This window comes from Gracilinanus agilis, chromosome 4, assembly GCF_016433145.1.
Source record: "Gracilinanus agilis isolate LMUSP501 chromosome 4, AgileGrace, whole genome shotgun sequence".
Classification (NCBI taxonomy): domain Eukaryota; kingdom Metazoa; phylum Chordata; class Mammalia; order Didelphimorphia; family Didelphidae; genus Gracilinanus; species Gracilinanus agilis.
In genome coordinates, this window is record NC_058133.1 from 156,277,272 (window position 1) to 156,297,506 (window position 20,235).

Consider the following 20,235-nt stretch of genomic DNA (forward strand, 5'->3'; position numbering starts at 1 on the left):
ATTACTTTTATATTATCCCCCCTCATTCTCTCTAATGTTCAGTTTCTCCAAATCTACATGGATTCTTCCTTACTACCGACAAAAATGTTCAAATCTCTTCTCTCCTAAAACACACACACACACACACACACACACACACACACCCCTAAGTTTGAACTTACCATCCCCCTTCAGGTTATCATCACATATCTTTCCCCCTTCACTGACACTCCTTTGAGGGGAAGGATATCTGTAGCTTTTATCTTTGCTTCTTTTCTTCTCAACTCACCTTTAGAACTTTTGCAATCTGGTGTCCTATATCCCTACTCAACTGAAGCTACTATCGAATACTCTTATCAAAGTTACCAATGATCACGTAAGTGCCAAGTCTAATGGCCTTTTCCCAAACCATATCCTCCTTAATCTCCTTATAGCGAGGCTCAGTGAATAGTGTTGGAACAGCCTTCAGTTAGACTTGAGCTTAAATTTGACCTCAGACATTTACTAGCAGGTCACTTAACTTGTATGTTTCTCAACTGTAAAATGGGGATAACAATAAGGCTTAATTCATAGGGTTGTTGTGAGGATCAAATGAAATATTGTAAAAGTACTTGGTACAGTGGCACATAATAGACTGGTTCCCTTCTCCTTCCCTCTCTCCCTTCCCTCCTGGATACTTTCTCCTTTCTGGGCCCCCCCCCTTCTCATCACTGCTCTGTGTTTCTTTTAGTTTTCTTCTTACCTGTCTGACCACTCCTCAGTATCTTTTGCTGGTTCATCATCTATAACATACTCCCTAACTATACATGTTCATCAAGGTTATCTATTACTCTCTTCTCTTCTCTCTATATCTTCTCATTTATTGATATCATGAGTTCCATGTGATTAATCTTTATTCGGATTACTCCCAAATGTATATGCATATCCATCTCTAGCCTAGACTGGATAGTCTTTAAGGTCTCTTCTAGCCCTAGATCTAAGATCCTATGATCCCAGAATAAAGTTTCAGAGGGTTATAAGTAGAATGGAGTGAATGTAAACCAAGAAATTGTTGACCTAAAGGTTAATAGGAAAAACACAGTATTTGCTCAGTGTTTAAAGGTTTCTACGTATGTTATTCTCATTTGATTCTTATGTCACATCTTTGAAGTAGGTATCCCTATATTATTATGCCATTTATACATAGGGAAAGTAAAACTCAGAGGTTAAATGACTTGCCCCAAATGAAAACTTCTTTTCCATTTCACCTAAAAATAAGTGTGTTTGTCCTTCTTTCCCCACTTTGTGTCCATAACTGCTTGAGCTTCCAAATTCTGAAATGTAAATCAATTAAAACCAGAAGGCCCCATGTGTGATAGATTAGATATGAATGACACATAGAATTAAAAGTATTACTTTCAAATGTCATTAGAGTTTCAAGTTGGAATTTCAAATAAGTAGGAAGGATTGGGGTAGATACCAGTGACAGAGACCCAAGTCATGTTATGCAGTCCTTTGTCTCTTCATTCAGATGAACATTAAAGAAGATTAATAAATTCTTGTGAAGTAAAACAAATTTTTAGATAGTAGTGATATAAATTAGATCAATCATATACTTAAAACAAAACACTATTTGGAGTTGATTCTTTCTGAAAAGAAAAGGGAATCAAGCTCAGAAATCAACTCCCTTGGGCAATTTAGCCAGGTTTTAGTCTAAAATCAATAAAATCTTTTCTGAATCATGCATGTGGAAGGTTCTAAATATGCTAAATTACACTGGTGAATAACAAAATGAATACTCTTGGATAGAAGTTCTCTTCCTTCCTTCCTTCCTTCCTTCCTTCCTTCCTTCCTTCCTTCCTTCCTTCCTTCTTTCCTTCCTTCTTTCCTTCCTTCTTTCCTTCCTTCCCCTTCCCCTCTCTCTCTTTCCTTTTCCAAGTTTCCCCTTTATTCCTCTCCCCAGGGCCCAACATATTCTTAAAAAAATTCATTCCAGTCTTTTTCTAAAATATAGGTTTTATATTAAGAACAAAGCATCTAAGATAGAAATATTCTCATCCTTTTTTTTCCTTAAAGAAAAAGATTTTGAAATTGAGGCCTATAATTGAAGACAGCTTTATTTTATTCCATCTAAGCAAATGCATTTAGTTTTTGAGTGATACATAATTTGGAAATTTTAGGGAGTAAGTTTCTAACTGAAATAGTATTACATCAATCAGATATCTGAAAATAAATTAAGAAAATATAGCACTATGAGATTATTACTAATTATGTCATGTTTAACTAATTTTCTCTAAATAACATTATCTCACAGCCTATATCACTTATTTTAATCATCCTTCCCTCTTCCACCACTTAAGTTCTTCTTTTATATATTGACTTCCACTATTAGAACATAAGCTCTTTGAGAAGGAGAACTTCTTTATTTTTGCTTGTATTTTTATCTCCAGCAGTTAGAATAATGTCTAGTACATTGAAGTACTTAAAGTTTGTAAATTGCCTGACTGCTCTTGGCTAGGTAATTTGCCAGTTATGTTGTATTAGGTAGAGGCAATAAAGTAAAGACAAGAAGACAAATTAGGACCAGAAAATCAATCCGAAGCCTACACTTTGATCATGACAGGTCAATAGCATCTCCTCACAAGGAAATCAGTTCATCTGGCAACAAATAGCCTTTGAGAGCAGAAGGCAAGGGGGGAAAAAAGCACCATTTATTAAGTACCTAATAATGTTCCACAAACTGTGCTAAGGATTTTACAACTATTATCTCCTTTGATCCTCATAATAATCCTGTGAGGTAAGTGCTATTATTATTCCAGCTGAGGAAACTGAGGCAGGAAGAGGGGTTAAATGAGTTGCCCTGGTCCCACAGCTAAAAAATGTCAGGCTGAATTTGAATTCAGGTATTTCTAGATTCAGATTCAGAATTCTAGCCATTGTGCTACCAAGCTACTGAAATTATATCATTTGATCTTTTTTAATAGTATTTTAAAAAATCTTTAATATCCTTTTTAAAAAAAACTTTAAGTTCCAAAATCTTTCTCTCCTTCTAGTCCTTCCCCCATTCATGGCAAGCAATATGATACCCACTATACCAAGAAGCATAAAAAACATATTTCCCTATTGCCATGCTGTTAAAAAATTAAAAAGCAAGAAAAATAAAGAAAGTTTAAAAAGTATGCTTCAATCTTTGCTCAGAGTTCATGAGTTCTCTATCTGAAGGGACACCATTTTTCTTCATCTCATTTGATTTTCACCTTAACCCTAAGAACTGGTCCTAATTCTGTCTTCACTTTACAATTGAGGAAACTGGAGCCAATAGAAATTAAGTGACTTGCCTAAGGTCACACAACTAGTACTTTTCTAAGTCAGTATACATTAAAGTGCAATCTTGTTTTTATTTTTGTATGTAGAGACCAAAATTGTTTTAAATTGATTTCTTTCTTCATAAAAATTCAAAAGAGGGAAAAACCACTGTGGGGTAGGACAACAGAGACCCTGGGAGATTAAATGACTTGCTGATGGTCATACAACTGGTATTTGACAAAGATGGGATTTGACCTCCACATGAAGTAAGGATTCAAAGACAGACACTTGAACTGAGCGCTTTGGAGGACAGGAACAATTTTGATTAGTAGAGACAAGTAGGAGGACAGCATGTAGCAGAAAGAATTCCATACTTCCATTCAGATCATTGCGGTTTGAAAAAGGTAGTGGACTACTTGGAGTCAGGAAGACCTCAGTTCAAATTTAGTTTCAGACTCTAGCTGTGTGGCTCTGGGCAAGTCACTTAACCTATGTTTTCCTCAGCTGCTCCACTATACTCAAAAGGTTGTTACAAATATCAAATAATAAAAAATATGTATGAAGTGTTCTTAAAATCTTAAAGCTATATAAATGTGAATCCTTATTAATACTAGCTACCCTTTAATCACTCTGAACCTTCATTTTGACACCTTAAATAGGGATGCTAATAACAATAGACATAATACCTCAAAGTTTAAAACTATTTTCCTCACAACAAGCCCATAAGGTTGATAGTAAATATGTTAATTTATATAAAATATATTATATAAATCATGTATTATATAATATATTTATTTATATAAAATATATATTATATATAATATTATATAAATTACAATAAATATAAAATATATTATAAACCAGAAAACAGGTCAGAAGAGATTAAATGATTTGTATATTATCATCATTTAAAAGCTTCCTTGTTAGATTAGCGTGAGAAATGTATTCTGCTCACCATTATATAAATGTGAGCTGTGACTACATTTGGGTCAAATTCATAGCCCAGATGAAAGTGGACAGCTTCCCTGGATCAGCATGAGGAAAAGTACAGATTCAGAAGGGTTGATAAGCTTCAGGGAAATAAAACATGGTTAGAACAGAAGTTTCATAAATCAGTCAACTGATAAGCAGTCCTCTCTCTTTCCTGATTTTCTATGTGCCAGGTACTTTGCTGGCAAAGGAGATGCATATGTAATAGAGAAGCAGACTGACCAATGAGGGGGAGGGGCAGGTCCTGAGAGGATGCTCAGATTTGCCCTTCATGGTGGTTATTCAGAGAATGTGCTAGGTATTCCTTGTTTGGTTCCAATCCAACACATGAAACTTTGGGGAGTCATGAGTGACTGAAAGGTTGGTGTCCTGGGGCCAAAAATCTTTCTAATTTGATTTGGACACAGAAGGAGTGATGACTCAGGAGAGGCTGAGCCAGAACTGAACTGAGTGCACAAAGAAAAGGTTTGAGCAAATGATCTTTCACTCTCTTCCCTGGAGTTTTATTAAATGAGGAAGACTGCTTTGAGCTGCTGGGTGTGTATGTGTATGGGAGGTTTTGAGGTGAGGGGAAAGGGAGAGTTCTTTGCTTTTTTCACCCCTTAACCTAGCCTCTCTTTTCCATGGGTCCCCAGAGTTCAGGAGGTCCATTCGAATCATCAAGAGAAGTCTCACCAGCAACCTGATTAGTTGAGCTCAGCACAAAGGAAGAACCTGCAAATGGAGGTGGACAATGGTCCCCCAAGGATGAAGAAGCTTTAGAGAATATGACCCCTCATGACTAAGAGGAATGCTGACTATGGAAAAAGCCAGAAAAGCACCAGCCTTCTGAGCTCAGCATAGAGCTATACCTAATGGGTCCTCGTCATGATATTCTACAGGAAGAAAAGAATTTTTAGAGATGGGTAGTCATGTTCTCGAGGTGTATGCCTCACTCCTACTGAATGGCAAATTTGAGCTTCCTTTTCCTGTGGACCTCGTGTGCATGTGCAAAGAACGAGCTTGTCTCCAAATTGGGGGAAATGCTATATAACTGTTCTTTTTGTTCTACCTTCTCAAGAAATATCCTTTTCTAGAAGTTGACAAGTTGATAAGTATCAATTTCTAGTCTGATATTGGAAAGCCCATATGATACGGGCTCAGTAGCAATACATTATACGCCATGAGACCTCAGAAGTAAAGTATACTTAGTATTCACAGCAAAGAAATAATTCTTTGAACTACTACAAACAAGATATAAGTTTTTTGAAGGCAGGGTCTGTATTTCACTGTTTTATATATGGTTTTTTATATGGTTCAATGTGAATTAGGGCAAATATACAAAAAATGAAGTAGTTTCTGCCTTCAAGAAGCTTCTATGCTATTGGTAGGAAAACATGTAAATACTAAGCATCTATGAAATATATGCACTGAATGAAAATACAAAGAAAGCTGTCAGGGTCAGGAAAACTCTCATGCAGGAAATGGATTTTAAAATAATTTTTGAGAATCTAAAAGGCAGAAATGAGGAAGGTATTTTCCACACTATTTAATAGCTTCATGATAATATGGATTAAATCCAGGTGTGGATTTCTTAGGTAGTATGATCTCAGAGAGAAAATGGAAATACTGTTGGGAAATTGAAAGAAAGAGAGGAAAAATTTGCATTAGACATATTCACATGTATGTATATACATATGTATATATATGTATATATATATATTCATGTACAAATTCATCTACCTAGAGAAGGAGACTTGGCTCCCCCATTCCTAAAGACGAGTCATTGAAAATTATCTTAATTCAGTGACCCTTTGTGTTCCCAGACTTGATCTGTCAATCAGTGTTGGGAGATGTCTCAATCTGTCATATAGTCAAGTCACCATCCCTTACTGTTTTACCTGGAAATTGTCCTGTGCTCCCTCCTTAGGGGGCAACTGAGATGGAAGGGCCCAACTTCTTTAATCTACATGAACCTATCCAAATTGTCTTTATATACTTCTCGGAAGTCATTTGTTGATTTCTAGTGATCAGTCCATCAATGTGTTGCTATATAGATGTACTTATAATAATCTTTTAATTAATGAATTAACTATTAATGAAATCTCTTTGTCCTGAGTTTTTCCTTCTTATTCAAGGTAAAACACAAACAAAGAATTTTCCTTTATGTGATCTTTTATTTGATAGTAATTCATGTTCTCCAAAATATTTTGGGGGAGGTTAGAAATAAAACCCATAGGGAAAATGCAACTCGTCTCTTAAACCTAAGAAACATCCCTTTAAACCTTAAGACTTAATGGGAAATAAAACCAGATTTAATGAGAAGGGCCAAGAGGCTTAAATTTAAAATTTTGGCAACTCCAAGTCTAAAAGCAAAGGAAAGGCCAGGGCCTCCACTGTCAGAGCAGAATGCCTTAACTTTCCTGGCTCAGATGCACACCATTAAGCTTGGAGAGCAAGGAAAACAGACTGCAAGGCATTCAGTCACTTCATGCAGGCTCAACTTCTGCCTCCCTGGCAGGCGACTCTCTATGTTTCACAGGGCAAGGTGCAGCCACCAACTCTGGAAGACTGCACAGAACTAGGCCTTCCAGCTGTTCTCTTCTCCAGATTTTTTTTTTTGCTGCAGGCTTGATAAAAAACAGGCAGCCTGGAGCATATGGAAACGCTAGCAAACACAAATGAGAACTCTTCTTTAGATAAAAACTCAGATATTAAATTAGAGAAAAGGAGAGGAACATTTAGGTAATCTTCCTATGACTCCTGACACCCTAAAGCACATTCCCTTGTGAATAAATTCTGGGGACCCATCTCTGGTTCTGAAATATGCAGGTTGGCTGTTTGTATTATTCATATCCATGAAATAAATGTCAACAATGCCCTTCATTCAACATTAGGCAAATTCCACTTGATGAGAAATGGGATTTTGTGTGAGGGCATGGGGAACCTCCATCTGAGGAAGTAGCTATACCAATCACACCTGGCTCAGCTGCCTACTACTCTCTGGACTTGGCTCTTCCCCCCATCCCGACTCCTCTTTCTTCAGTTTCCATTTATGTTTGGTCTTCCCTCATGAAAATTTAATTACCTCAAGAGTAGGTGATATCTTTCTTTTTTCTTACATTTATGCTCCAAGACTTAGAACAGTACCGTGATCAGAGGATGTGCTTAATAAATGTTCTCTCTATTGATCTATCTATTGATCAATCAAACTATCTAGCCACTATAAAGTAATGATACAAGCAGGGACAATGAGGTGGCTTAGTGGATAAAGAACCAGGCAGGTTCAAATATGGTCTCATATGCTTCCTTAGTTAAGTAACCCTGAAGGAGCCACTTAAATCCATTTACCTAGCCTTCACCACTCTTCTGCCTTAGAATCAATAGTTAGCATTGATTCTAAGATGGAAGGCAAAGTTTAAAAAAAAAAGATAAGCATGCCTCCATCTTGTCCTACCACCCTGGACAGCCAGCTTTTTCATAGCTTTAAGCACTTCAAAGTGCTGACAAAAGCTTTATTGCTACCTCAGATGAGTTGATTTGTTTGTTTTCAAAACAGGAAATAATTGAAGACAAATATTGGGGGTGGGGTAGGGAACAGCTCATCTAGCTCACAAGTAGTTTGAGCGGGGGCAGCTGGGTAGCTCAGTGGAGTGAGAGTCAGGCCTAAAGACAGGAGGTCCTAGGTTCAAACCCGGCCTCAGCCACTTCCCAGCTGTGTGACCCTGGGCAAGTCACTTGACCCCCATTGCCCACCCTTACCACTCTTCCACCTATGAGACAATACACTGAAGTACAAGGGTAAAAAAAAAAAAAAAAAAAAACAAACAAAAAAAAACAAGTAGTTTGAGCTTGTGATTTCAAAAACTAATAGCCCCTAAAAAGGAGTTTAGACTGAGCTTTATTCTATTTAATCATGAAAAAACATGTAGCTTAGTTTCCCTGGTTGATTTGCCTTTTAGCAAAAACCATTCAACTTTTGGCTATCTCAGATCATTGTGAATTTTTTTCTGCTCTTCTTCACTGCTTGCTCCATTATGCTTTTAGTTCTGTCCTCTAGAAGTAAGTTGAACAACCCTAATTCGTTTCCACATGATAATCCTTAAACTTGACAGTTGAACAAGACTACCACTCACCTAAATCTTCTTTACCCCAAGCTCAACATCCCAAATTCCTTCAGTTTATTTCTATCCTTCTTCCTTTAACTCTGCAAACTTTCCTTTTTCCAATTGTTTTCCTAAGATGAGATACTTAAAATTCAACAAGATATTTCAGGGATGGCTTGATCAAAGTAGGTCCTAGAAGTGGAAGACTCTTTTCACTACACTTCATTGCCACATTGATTCTAGTACTTCCCTTCTTCCTGCTACCCAAAGTACCTGATATAATTTAATAATTTAAAGAAGTTGCATGTACAATATTAGAAACAAATTATTATCTTATTAAGATTTTAGAAGAGCCAATTAGATGGTGCAGTGAGTAGTGTTGGGCCTGGAGGCAGGAAGCCCTGAGTTCAAATCTGACCTCAAACATTTATTAGCTCTGTGACTTTGGGCAAGTCACTTAACCTTGATTACCTCAGTTTCTTCATTTGTAAAATGAGTTGAAGATGTAAATAGCAAATCACTCCAGTACCTTTGCCCAAAAAATCTCCCAAAGGAGGTCACAGAGTCAGACGCTAATGAAATAACTCAATAACAGCAAGATTTTAGCGCGTACCTCTGGAATCAGATCTCCTTTCTCATAATCTCTTAAGGGAAAGGTGTCATTTTAGCCATGGTGCTTATTTTAGTAGGCAATGTTTTAAGAAAGTCCTACTCATGTGTTATTTAACAATTTCCAAAATAGTAGCAAAACTATCTCCATAAAAAGAAATAACTACCTAGGAAGAAGGACTTTATTATGTTTCAAAACTTGCTTTCTTAATTAGGAGCAGATCTGAGTATTTGGGATTTATTGGTTGCTTTTTTTAAAGGACATGTCTTCAGGACCTGAAAATTTCTTGACATGCTATAACATCATGTACATTTTTTTGAATCTGCATTCCTACTGAGGGCAAAAAAAAAACCCCAACAAAAAAAAAGGAATTTTCATGCTGGTTTTGATTTAGGATTCAAAACAGAACCTATGATGTAAAATTTTTTCATTGTTCTAAAACATGCATGAACTGGTTTAAAATCCATAGGACCTCCTCAGCCATGACAGTAAAAGGAAAACAGACTGAGGCACAAATTCAGATTTTTAGCAACATCAAGAAGACTCTCCTTCTTAACCTGAAATGTGAAATCCATGCTGCATTTCTTCCTCAACTCAAAATGTAGGAATGTATGTATTGGTTCCATTCCCCCTCAAGAAAGAGGAAATGAAAGGGAGGGTGCAGAATGAGCAGATGATACCTGCTGTCCCTCTTACTGTGTCCAAAGCCCCTCTGTCAGCTAGCTTATTTATTATAGAAAGAGACCTGTGTGTTCTAAAATATTTATAGCTGCTCTCTTTGTGATGGCAAAGAACTAGAAAGTGAAGTGATGCCCATCAATTGGGGAATAGCTAAATAAGTTGTGACATATCATTGTAATGGAATATTATTGTGTCTTAAGAAATGAAAATTAGGTTAAATTGGAAAAAACATGGAAAGGCCTCAAGAAATTATGAAGAGTAAAAAAGCAGAACCAAGAGAACATTATAGTTAGCAACAGAAATATTGTTTGATGAATGACTTGTATATGACCACCTCCAGAGAAAGAACTGAGAAATAGACATAAGACACAGTTTTACATACAAATATATTTTTTTGTCAAATAATTCCTTCTTCAAGGGCATGGGTTCATAGGGGGAGGGAGTTAACCAGATATTTTATGAATGTAACAAACAAATAGATAAACTTAAATTAGAGAGAGGGAGATTCTACTATAATTGCATTTCCAAGACATTCCAAAAGTAGGATTAGGATCTTGAGGAAGGCATTCTTTTAACTAAATTCTAATACAAGCAAACTATTTGGGAAGCTCTACATCACATAGCCCTTTCCTATCTTTCCAATGTTCTTTTACTTTAACAGTCATCAATTACACTTTGATCCAGTGACACCAGCTTCCTGACTGTTCTACAAACAAAACACTCAATTTTTTATCTGTCAGTTCTGAGGCTTTGGCTAATTCCCCTCACCTATAATGTTCTCCCTCCTCCACTCCACCAACTGATCTCTCTGGCTTGCTTTATTTTCCCAGTAAAATCTCAAGATGCTTTCTCAGACCCTCCTAATTTTAGGGCCTTTTATTCTGTTAATTGTTTCCCATTTGTTCTGTCTATAAGTTGCTTTGTAGATATGTTTGCATGTTGTCTCCCCCATTAGACTGTGAGCTCCTTGAGTTCAGAGACTAATTCTTCTTGCCTCAGAACATGGTAGGCACTTAACAAATGTTTGATTGTTTGAATTCATTAATAAGATTTTACCTGTGCACTATCCTCACCTGTGCAATTTATCTTCCAGTATTTCCATGTACTTCACAGTATTTTCCTTCACACTGTTCTCTGTTAAAAAAAAACAAAAGGTAAAGTAAATATAAGAAAGAAGATAAATGATGAAAAGCACTCAAAAAGTAAAGCTGTCTTGTCATGTGAGGAACCCAGCCCCCTCAACTCACAGATCAGAACTGAGGCTCAGAAGGGTTAACTGACTGGCCCAGTATCTTTCTTCCACATGTAAAGTATGCTTATATTTTGGCTCTTATCTTTATGCCTCATCCAGAAGCCAGAAAAGCAGGGTTGATCATTATTAGGACAAAGAAACCAATGGAAGAATCAGTAGCCATACTACTAAGAAAGTACCTGTGAGGTTCATTATAACTAGCATTATCAGCAGAGAATGCAAACAAATAAAACATGGCTAGTCTTACTCTACTGTTCAAGGTCTGTAGATGTATAAATTCTTCTTGGCCCTGGAGACAACATTTAATTCACCAAAGATATAATGCTTTAAAATGTCTTTTGGTTCTTGCAGAGAAGCAGGGGAATGTACATTATGATGAAAGATCATTGGACTTGAGAGTCAGAAGACATGATTATATTTTCAATTCTGCCACTGATGATGTCTCCTTGACCTCATCTTATCCTTGAGACTCATTTTCCTCATCCTTAAAATAAAGAGATTGGAATAGATGAGTTTTAAGGTTCCTCCTATAGGTGAGCGTATGGATGTCTATAATTGAGGATAGCTTTGGCTTCCCCAAATGGTCCAATTAGCCTTTGGTGACAAGAATAATTGAATAGTCTAAAGTTAAGACTATAGAAGATCAGAAAACAAAGTTTAGATCCTAGATTGCTATCTCAGCTAATGGGTAGTTTAGCTTCAAGAGCTTTGAAGAGCTTTATTCTTTAGGTAGCAGCAAAAGGTCAGATATTTAAAAAAGACTGGAGGATGAATTTGTTTATTGGTTTCCTCATATAATAGCTATATAATAAGAGTAAAAATATTAGTTAGTACGGTTTTCTTGATTTGTATTTGATTGAATCATACTAGGTTTTCAAAGGTGTTTAATTTCTTTTATACCTGGCTTAAGGTACCTAAAAAAGAGGATTTGTATAACTACTTCTCCACATAGAACTAATTTTAAGTCTCTTTCAAAATTTCACTTGATTGTGACTCCAAGATTTCCTACCTCTGTGCCTTTGCTTATGACTTTTCTTGTCCTTAGAATGCCTATCACACCATCTCCACCCATTGGCATCCTGTTAAATTGAGGATGCTACAATTGAAGAAGACAAACAGCTCAGTGGAAGTGGAATAGGGGAGGCAAGGTGACAGGTGCTATTTATTCCCTAAACTATTAAGAAGCACCAAAGCATATCCTCGGTATAGGTGGTTCAAAAGAGCATGCTGGTTATGTAAGTCAGTTCAGAGATAGGAATATGAATGAGAGGGAGGAAAGAATAGGTGCAGTATGTCAGCACGTATGAGGATGGATCAGGAATATGAATATGAGATTAGATGGAATAAACATGATGTAGAAAGGTCTGATTCAAAAAAGGGTGTGGAGAGTAAGTGCTACAGGACAGATGGAAGCTGGCATGGTCTGCCTATAGTTTTTTGAGTCTGAATGAATGGGATCTAAATTATTTTGGGACCCTCAGTTCTTCTATTACATTTGAAATATTTATTTGAAAATAATCCAGAGCATCAGAAACTGCTAAGGGGTAGCTTAAATGAAAACATATAAAATAAATCAATTGAGAATTAGTTGAATGTGTGGGTCGAGGGGGTATCCAGAATGCTGCAAATTTAATACAAGAAAAGACCCTGGGTGATTCTAAGAAGAGGAAATATAATTTTGGAAATTCAAACCCCAGTTAATTACACAGAGCAAAAAAAAGTTCTGATGATTTGTAGTACTAAGGCATCTCATCACAAATACCTCCAACAAACCTCCCCAGGTTATAAATACTCTGTAGTTAAGTACAGTAAAAAAAAGAAACATTAGAATAAAATAGATGATATCAAAATATGTCTGTGCATGACTGCACAGAGTTCATTCTCTTATAGGTGTCTACATCACCAAAGAGTATACATAAAAAGAATATAGAAGACAAGGAAATACCTGTGTATGGATTCCAAATAAGGGGATCATGTGGCCACAGCATATATTTTAATAAGAGGCAACATGCCAGGAAACATCATGATCCAAGGATGTAGGAAGCCAGAAAAAATTCCACCTCTACTGCTGCAGAGCTACTATTTATTAGTCTCTGCTAATGTCAGTCAGGACAGATTAAAGCCAAAATCATATTTAAACATGTTTTTACCTGAGAGGTACAATACCCATTCTCTACCAGTTTTGCCCTCTCTGATTGGCAGTACATAATTGCTGGATATCTTGGTTCTGAAACAGATGCCACAACTTTACTTTCTACTGGACATTATCTTGTTTCTAACTCAGCATCTCAGCTGGTCTTGTGGTCGCCAAACTTTTCTTTACTACCATCTTCTGGGCTTCTGCTCTTCAGGGTCATTGGGGGGCAGGGCTATCAGTTCTCTGAAATGGGGCAGTGACAAAAAAGCCTCTCCCTAACAAAGGTAGATTGACAGCTCTTTTAGTTTAGGCTTGAGGCTATGAGCTGCCTCATCTAGCCACAATCAACAAAACACAGCTGGAATGCCTTCATTTTAAGATTCATTATATTCTTTTGACTATGTCTGGTACTAATTTAAATCTTATGGTCCAAGAAAACTATATGAAATAGAGTTAGGAAATTCATTTCAACTCCTATTGGATCCCTAATGGAAGTCCTATGCTCCCAACATCCATTTTGGAGACTGCACAAAAAATCCCCACAAGATATATATTGAGCAAGAACAAAAGTGAGGTGGAGCAGGCGAAACCATTGCCTCCTCCCTATCTTCATTCACATTCCTGTTTTATTATATATATCTGCCAACAACAACAAATCCCTTGCCTTTTGCTGTGTCTTCTGGCCAGCACAAAACCTCACTATCTCCCTAAAGGTAAATACCTAAATGTCATAGCAATACTCATGAGTGTCTGGTATTCTTATCCTTTTTATTTTTTAGCTAGAACAGCATCCTGTAGAAGTCACTTTGTAAATACCTTCCTGAAGACAAACCCTTTCTCCTCATTAAACTACCTGAAACTCCAGTGAGCTGAATCTTTGGAATTACTGTCACTAGACTCATATGAAAACAGGTAAACTTGGTGTGCCAAGTAGCTGTCACACTGCAGGCTAAAACATTCTAGGAACATGTTCTATTTCACTTACTAGCACTGTGATCATGGGGCAAAGCAGGTTACCTCTGAGCCTCAGTTTCCTCATCTATAAAATTAGGATAATGTGTTATTTAGAAATTTCTGGGGGTTCCATTTAGAGGTATTTGGGGCTCATTTGAGCTTTTAAATGAAAAACTTCCTGTGGACACTTTGAAACTACATTTTCCATGATGCAGTAGGTTTCCTGTTTTGGACGTGATGACGTCTTCAATGTAAAGCCTGGCTTTAAATATTGGGAGGTCGAGCTTGGCTCACTCTCTTTGGCTACCTAGTAAAGATGGGAGAAGGTACGAACTGGTGGGCAGTTTGAATGGATCTTAGCTAGGTACGTGGTCTATCTTATTCTGCCAATATGGGCCTAATTAAAATATTACTTTTCCTCTTAAAATCAGCCTTTATTATTTTTAAATATAACAATAATAATATATACTTAAACTACCTACCACATAGGATTACTTTTGAGTAAAGTACTTCATAAACCTTAAGATACTAAGCAAATAGAAGTTATTTTTTTCTGTAAGCATTAAGTTTGAAATATTACTTTGGGGAAAAAAACAGAATCCATTCTACAATCAAAGGCCTCAAAAGTGAAAATACACTTTTAAATCTCCTCAAACATTCAAATAAGGCAGCATTAATGTTGTTATCTCATTTAGCTGGAGAAAGTAGATATATTTTTCCTAATGCAATTTTGTATCCATTACTTAGGGGATCAATGATAACCCAGAACTCTTAAAAACTTGATATTTTTTTTCTTTCCTCATTTGTTTCTTCTTCCTTTTCTTCCTCCTTCCTCTTTCCTCTTTATCTAGTTCATAAATCCTCTCATCTTTGACTCCACAAGCAAGCACCTATAACCATGTCGGCGAACCTGGAAACCTTTGCAGAGGGGACTTCTCTGCTCCCCCTCTCCACTATACATGAGGATATTTTTCACATCATCTGCCCCTCTGCCCAAAAGCCCAATGGGAGTGCTTCGTTCCCTCAAATCTGGAGTGAGGAGGTGGCTCCCATGCATGTAAGGGTCACATTTTGGGCATTGGTCTTTAAAAGGTTCACCATCACTGACTTATAAGAGGTGGCTCCAGTGTTATGTATGTCATGAACATAAATTCTAAGAATGAGGACAGGTCAGTTGTTGGGTCAAGTTCTATGGCTCCAAATGGAGGTGAGAGCCAAAAGAAGATAATACTGGGTCTCTGAGGTTATCAGCAGTCCCTGGGTGTTAGGAAATTAATCTTAACAGCTCCCCTCATTTTAAACATGTATTCATTCCTTCAATCAAAATTAAGAACCTGCTAAGTACAGAGCACTCTATCCAAGGTGCTGGTGCATAGGTTGTTTATATATTTTAGATAGGACACCATTCTTGTCTTATGAAGTGTTCATTCAAGAGCAAGGGGATGACATCAACACAGATTGTCACAATAAACATGATTATATGATAAGATGATCAGAGAATCGCAAAGCAAAGAAATATGTGAGGTATGAAGGACACATAAAGAGGAGAGGAAGCATTTATTTGGTGACATAACAAAACTGCTACCCAACTGGTACAACACTTTAAGGACACCACAGAGATACAGTAACTATCATATTAGTCTGGTACAAATATATCTTTAAAATTAACAGAAATGTTACTGGAACAAGTCAAATCAAGACCACAAGCATTTATTACAAAGAAAGGTGAGACAGACCTGCCTCAAGGAGCTCACATTCTAATGGCAAACAACTTTATATAAATTATATATATATATATAAAATATATATATATATTTATGTATATGTATATGTGCACACACACACACACACACACATATATATACATTTAATACAAGATTAATCAGAAATAGTCTCAAAATGAAGGCACAAAGACTAAAAGAAGATGAGAAAAGTATCTTTAAAACGGTCAGACATTAGCTGAGATTTGAATCCAGAGAAGCCAGAAAATGGAAATGAGAAGGAAGAGAATTCTAAACATAGAGTGAAAATCCCCAAAGAATAGATATGGGTGGCACATGTGAAGAATGGCAAAAAGTAGCATTTTTCTCTAACAAATATTGTAAGAGAGATTGTGGCATAGAGGAGATAGAGTCTGCTTTGACATCAGGAAGACTTTGGTTCACTCCAGGCGCCTAACACCTAGAAGTCTGTGACCCTGGGCAACACATTTAAGCACTCAGTATCCCAAGCAACTCTTGTTGATGCNTATTTATGTATATGTATATGTGCACACACACACACACATATATATATATATATACATTTAATACAAGATTAATCAGAAATAGTCTCAAAATGAAGGCACAAAGACTAAAAGAAGATGAGAAAAGTATCTTTAAAACGGTCAGACATTAGCTGAGATTTGAATCCAGAGAAGCCAGAAAATGGAAATGAGAAGGAAGAGAATTCTAAACATAGAGTGAAAATCCCCAAAGAATAGATATGGGTGGCACATGTGAAGAATGGCAAAAAGTAGCATTTTTCTCTAACAAATATTGTAAGAGAGATTGTGGCATAGAGGAGATAGAGTCTGCTTTGACATCAGGAAGACTTTGGTTCACTCCAGGCGCCTAACACCTAGAAGTCTGTGACCCTGGGCAACACATTTAAGCACTCAGTATCCCAAGCAACTCTTGTTGATGCAGTGAAGAGAACTGAGTAGAGTCAGAAAAAACTGAGCTCAAATCCAACTTCAGACACTTATTGTGTGACCCTAGGCAAGTCACTTAACCAATCTTTGCCTCAGTTTCTTCAATTACAAAATGAGAATGATAACAGCACCTATCTCACAGGGTTGTGGTGAGGATCAAATAAGATAATATTTACAAAGTGCTTAGCACACTAAATAATAAGCACTATATGAATGCTTATATTGTTCCCTTCCCTTCTGTATCTATACATTTCAGAAGACTTACATGAATTGGTAGAAATAATTTCCTCACCAGGAATTCTTTAATGAAGCCAACAGTACCAAACTAAAACAAAAACAAAGCAACTCAACGATGAAAGATAATAATGGGTTTTGGCATAGAAACTGTAATGTAGAAGATGGCAGCATGGAATGTTGAATGTTGTCCTCAGCAGTCATATCCCTAAAACCCAGGATAGTCTCACCAGCCTCAAGGAGTACCTAATCCCCTCCCTACTCACTCAAGCCTGTCACTGTGGAAGGAGAGTGTCCTGGAGATTTCTGGCCCTGGCCTAACTATCTGCTTCCCCAATATTTCTGTTATTACCAACATAACAAAACTTAGAGATTAAGTCTAGTCCCTTCATTTTACAAATGAGAAAATTGAGGTTCAGGGAGATTAAATGATATACTTAGTTGATATCCTTGCCTGAAGTATTTTTTTGGACAATCCATCATCCACAGTAAGCTTTCAAAGTAATATACCTAAGGTACATGTCTGACCACATCCCTCTCTTGCTCAGTAAACTCTAGTAACTCCTTCAGGAATAAAATACAAAGTCACCTTCATAATTTGAGAAATACCACACACATAGAGAACCCAGGAACTTCCTATAGTCTCATTTGGGGCTTAGAAGAAATGGGCTAGAAAAGACCTATAGAATATGGTATTTTTAAGTCGAGTCTTAAAAGAGGCCAGAGACTTTAAGAGGCAGAAATGAGAACGAAAAACACTAGAAGCATGTAGGGGGGGGTTCATTCATTTTTTCAGACATGAGTGATTCTTCATGACCCCATTGGGGATTTTTCTTGGCACAGATCCTGGAATGGCTTGTCATTTCCTTCTCCAGCTTTTACAGATGAGGAGCTGAGCTGAGGCAAACAGAGTTAAGCGACTTGTCCAGGATCACAAAACTAGTCTCTGTGGTGAGGAAGAAATAAGGACATGAGGCCTGCATGACTATCTAGCTAGAGGGCTTTGAGGACACATGCACAGTTATCATAGCAATTCAGTTAGTACCTAGAGCTCTCAGTACTAAAGGAAAGCCTCAAGCTATCTCACAAGTGCTTCTTCACGGTTTGACTTAAAGTTATAAATTCCTCTCAGCTCTATCGAGCCCAAACTCCTCATTTTCTAATGCATAAATTGAAGTTCATACAAGGGAAGTGACTCATTTAGTGTTGCGCAGCTAGTCAATAGCAGTACTGATTCAAGAATCCTGGTTTTGGGGGGCAACTGGGTGGCTCAGTGGATTAAGAACCAGGGCTAGAGACAAGAGACACTAGGTTTAAATCTGGCCTCAGACACTTCTTGGCTGTGTGACCTTGGGCAAGTCACTTAACCCCCATTGCCTAGCCCTTACTGCTCTTCTGCCTTAGAACTGATACATATTATTGATTTTAAGATGGAAGATATGGGTTTAGAAAAAAAAAAGAACCCTATTTTCCTACTGGTAAGAGTCAGGTTTTTGTTATTAATAGTCACCACTCCATACATTCTACTGGTCACATTTCTTCTGTAGCATCTAGTTCCTTGAAGATATGATTATCTTCTTTCTTTGCTTTCTAATATTCATAATGTAATAGGTGGTCAATCAATCTTTCTATGAATATGTTTTGTGTAGGTTGGGGGAGAAGGAATATCATTTTCAGCATAAACATTAAAGGTTGGACCAGGGTAAACAGAGATAAAAGCAATAAAGTTTCTTTGTATCATTTCCTTTATTTAATAGAATTATAGAAGGCTGAAGTATTTGTCATGACAATAATACAGGAAAAAGTTAGGCTGATACTATCCGATTGTCAAAGTAAATTCTGGGAAGCCCATCACTACCACTATCAATTAATAACAGAATGACCACAGTGACCATGGTCTACCATAGACCAGAAAAGGAAGTTACAAAGGCTCATGAGTAAATGAGTAAAAAATACTGATTGAGCATGAGACATTTTGGAGGACAAAAATCAAGTCTCCCAAATAATACACATTGAAATTGAGGCACAGTCCCATCTTCTCTGAGGAAAACAGTTCTTGGATCCATCTTCAAAGGATCTCATGGATCAATTTGATAAAAAACTAACTTTATTTTAAGGGTAACTCCTAGGTAAATGAAGGAGATGAAGATAAAGGAGCTACCCAAAGGAATACTTAAAAAAACACTAAAAATCAGCATAGCTCTATGGTTCTGCATTTAAGTGCTAAATGATTTGACAACAAACTCTTTTGTTTATTTATAGAGTAAAACCAGACACAGTTATTAGCTACTGAACATCAGTGTGAAGTCTAGATATAATAAATGGGGAACAATATTGGTGATTAAATCATATACACAAAAAAACATAAAGCGGGTTAAGTAACTAATGTCAGCTGCTCACTCTACTTAATTTTGTGAAACTTGCTTATGTACCCTTTGACAAAATCCAGAAGATGTTACATTATCACAATCGAATCATTTACACAGAATTCAGAAGAATATACAATAGTTTCAGCCTTCACTGAATCTCACCTGCCTCTTATCTCCCCTCTCTTCTTTTCATCCTTCTCATAGCTGCCAAAGAGATTTCCTTAATGCATAGAGGTGACCAGATCATTGTTAGGCTGAAATTAATCAGTTGACAAATATTTATTAAGTACTTACTATGTACCAGGCACTAAGATACAAACAAAGGGGGAAAATTGTCACTCTCCTAAAGGAGCTCACATTCTAATGGAGGAGCAATATGTACATAAATACATACATATGAGATACACAGTAAGTGGAAGATAACCACAGAGAGGAAGGTTCTAGTAGCTCAATGGGCGAGAAGAAGGTGATAGTTCTGAGTTGAATCTTACAATATTGCCAGAGACTTTAAGAGACAGAAATGAAAAGGAAATCCCTATTCAGTGCCAAACCAATCAAACTACCCAAAAATTATTTCATAGAGTTGGAAAAAATAATTAAAAAATTCATCTGGAAGAAGAAAACGCCAGGAATATCAAAGGGAATTGATTTTAAAAGCTTTCATCTACAGATTAAATAGTGGCTTAGAAATGGATGGTGCTGGGGCAAGTATGTGGCTTAGTGGATAGAGAGCCAGGCCTAGAGATGGAAGGTCCTGGGTTCAAATTTGGTCTCAGAAACTTGTGATCTTGGGCAAACCACTTAACCCCAATTGCCTAGCCCTTATCACTCTTCTGCCTTGGAACCAATACTTAATATTGATTCTAAGACAGAAGGTGAGTTGTTTTTTTTTAAATGAATGTCATTAGATGCAGTATTCTTCATCCTAATACAATTACCACAAGACTCTTGAACATTAGTTGTAATA

General features: G+C 36.8%; 1 protein-coding gene across 1 annotated transcript in view; it reads right to left on the reverse strand.

The window, feature by feature from the left end:
• The window catches only part of DISC1 (DISC1 scaffold protein), a 420,969-nt gene that overhangs the window by 87,122 nt on the left and 313,612 nt on the right, over window positions 1-20,235 (reverse strand). Inside the window, exon 9 of the mRNA XM_044674988.1 lies at window positions 10,710-10,764. Within this exon, the coding sequence (XP_044530923.1) occupies window positions 10,710-10,764 (55 nt within the window). The remainder of the gene's footprint in view (window positions 1-10,709; window positions 10,765-20,235) is intronic.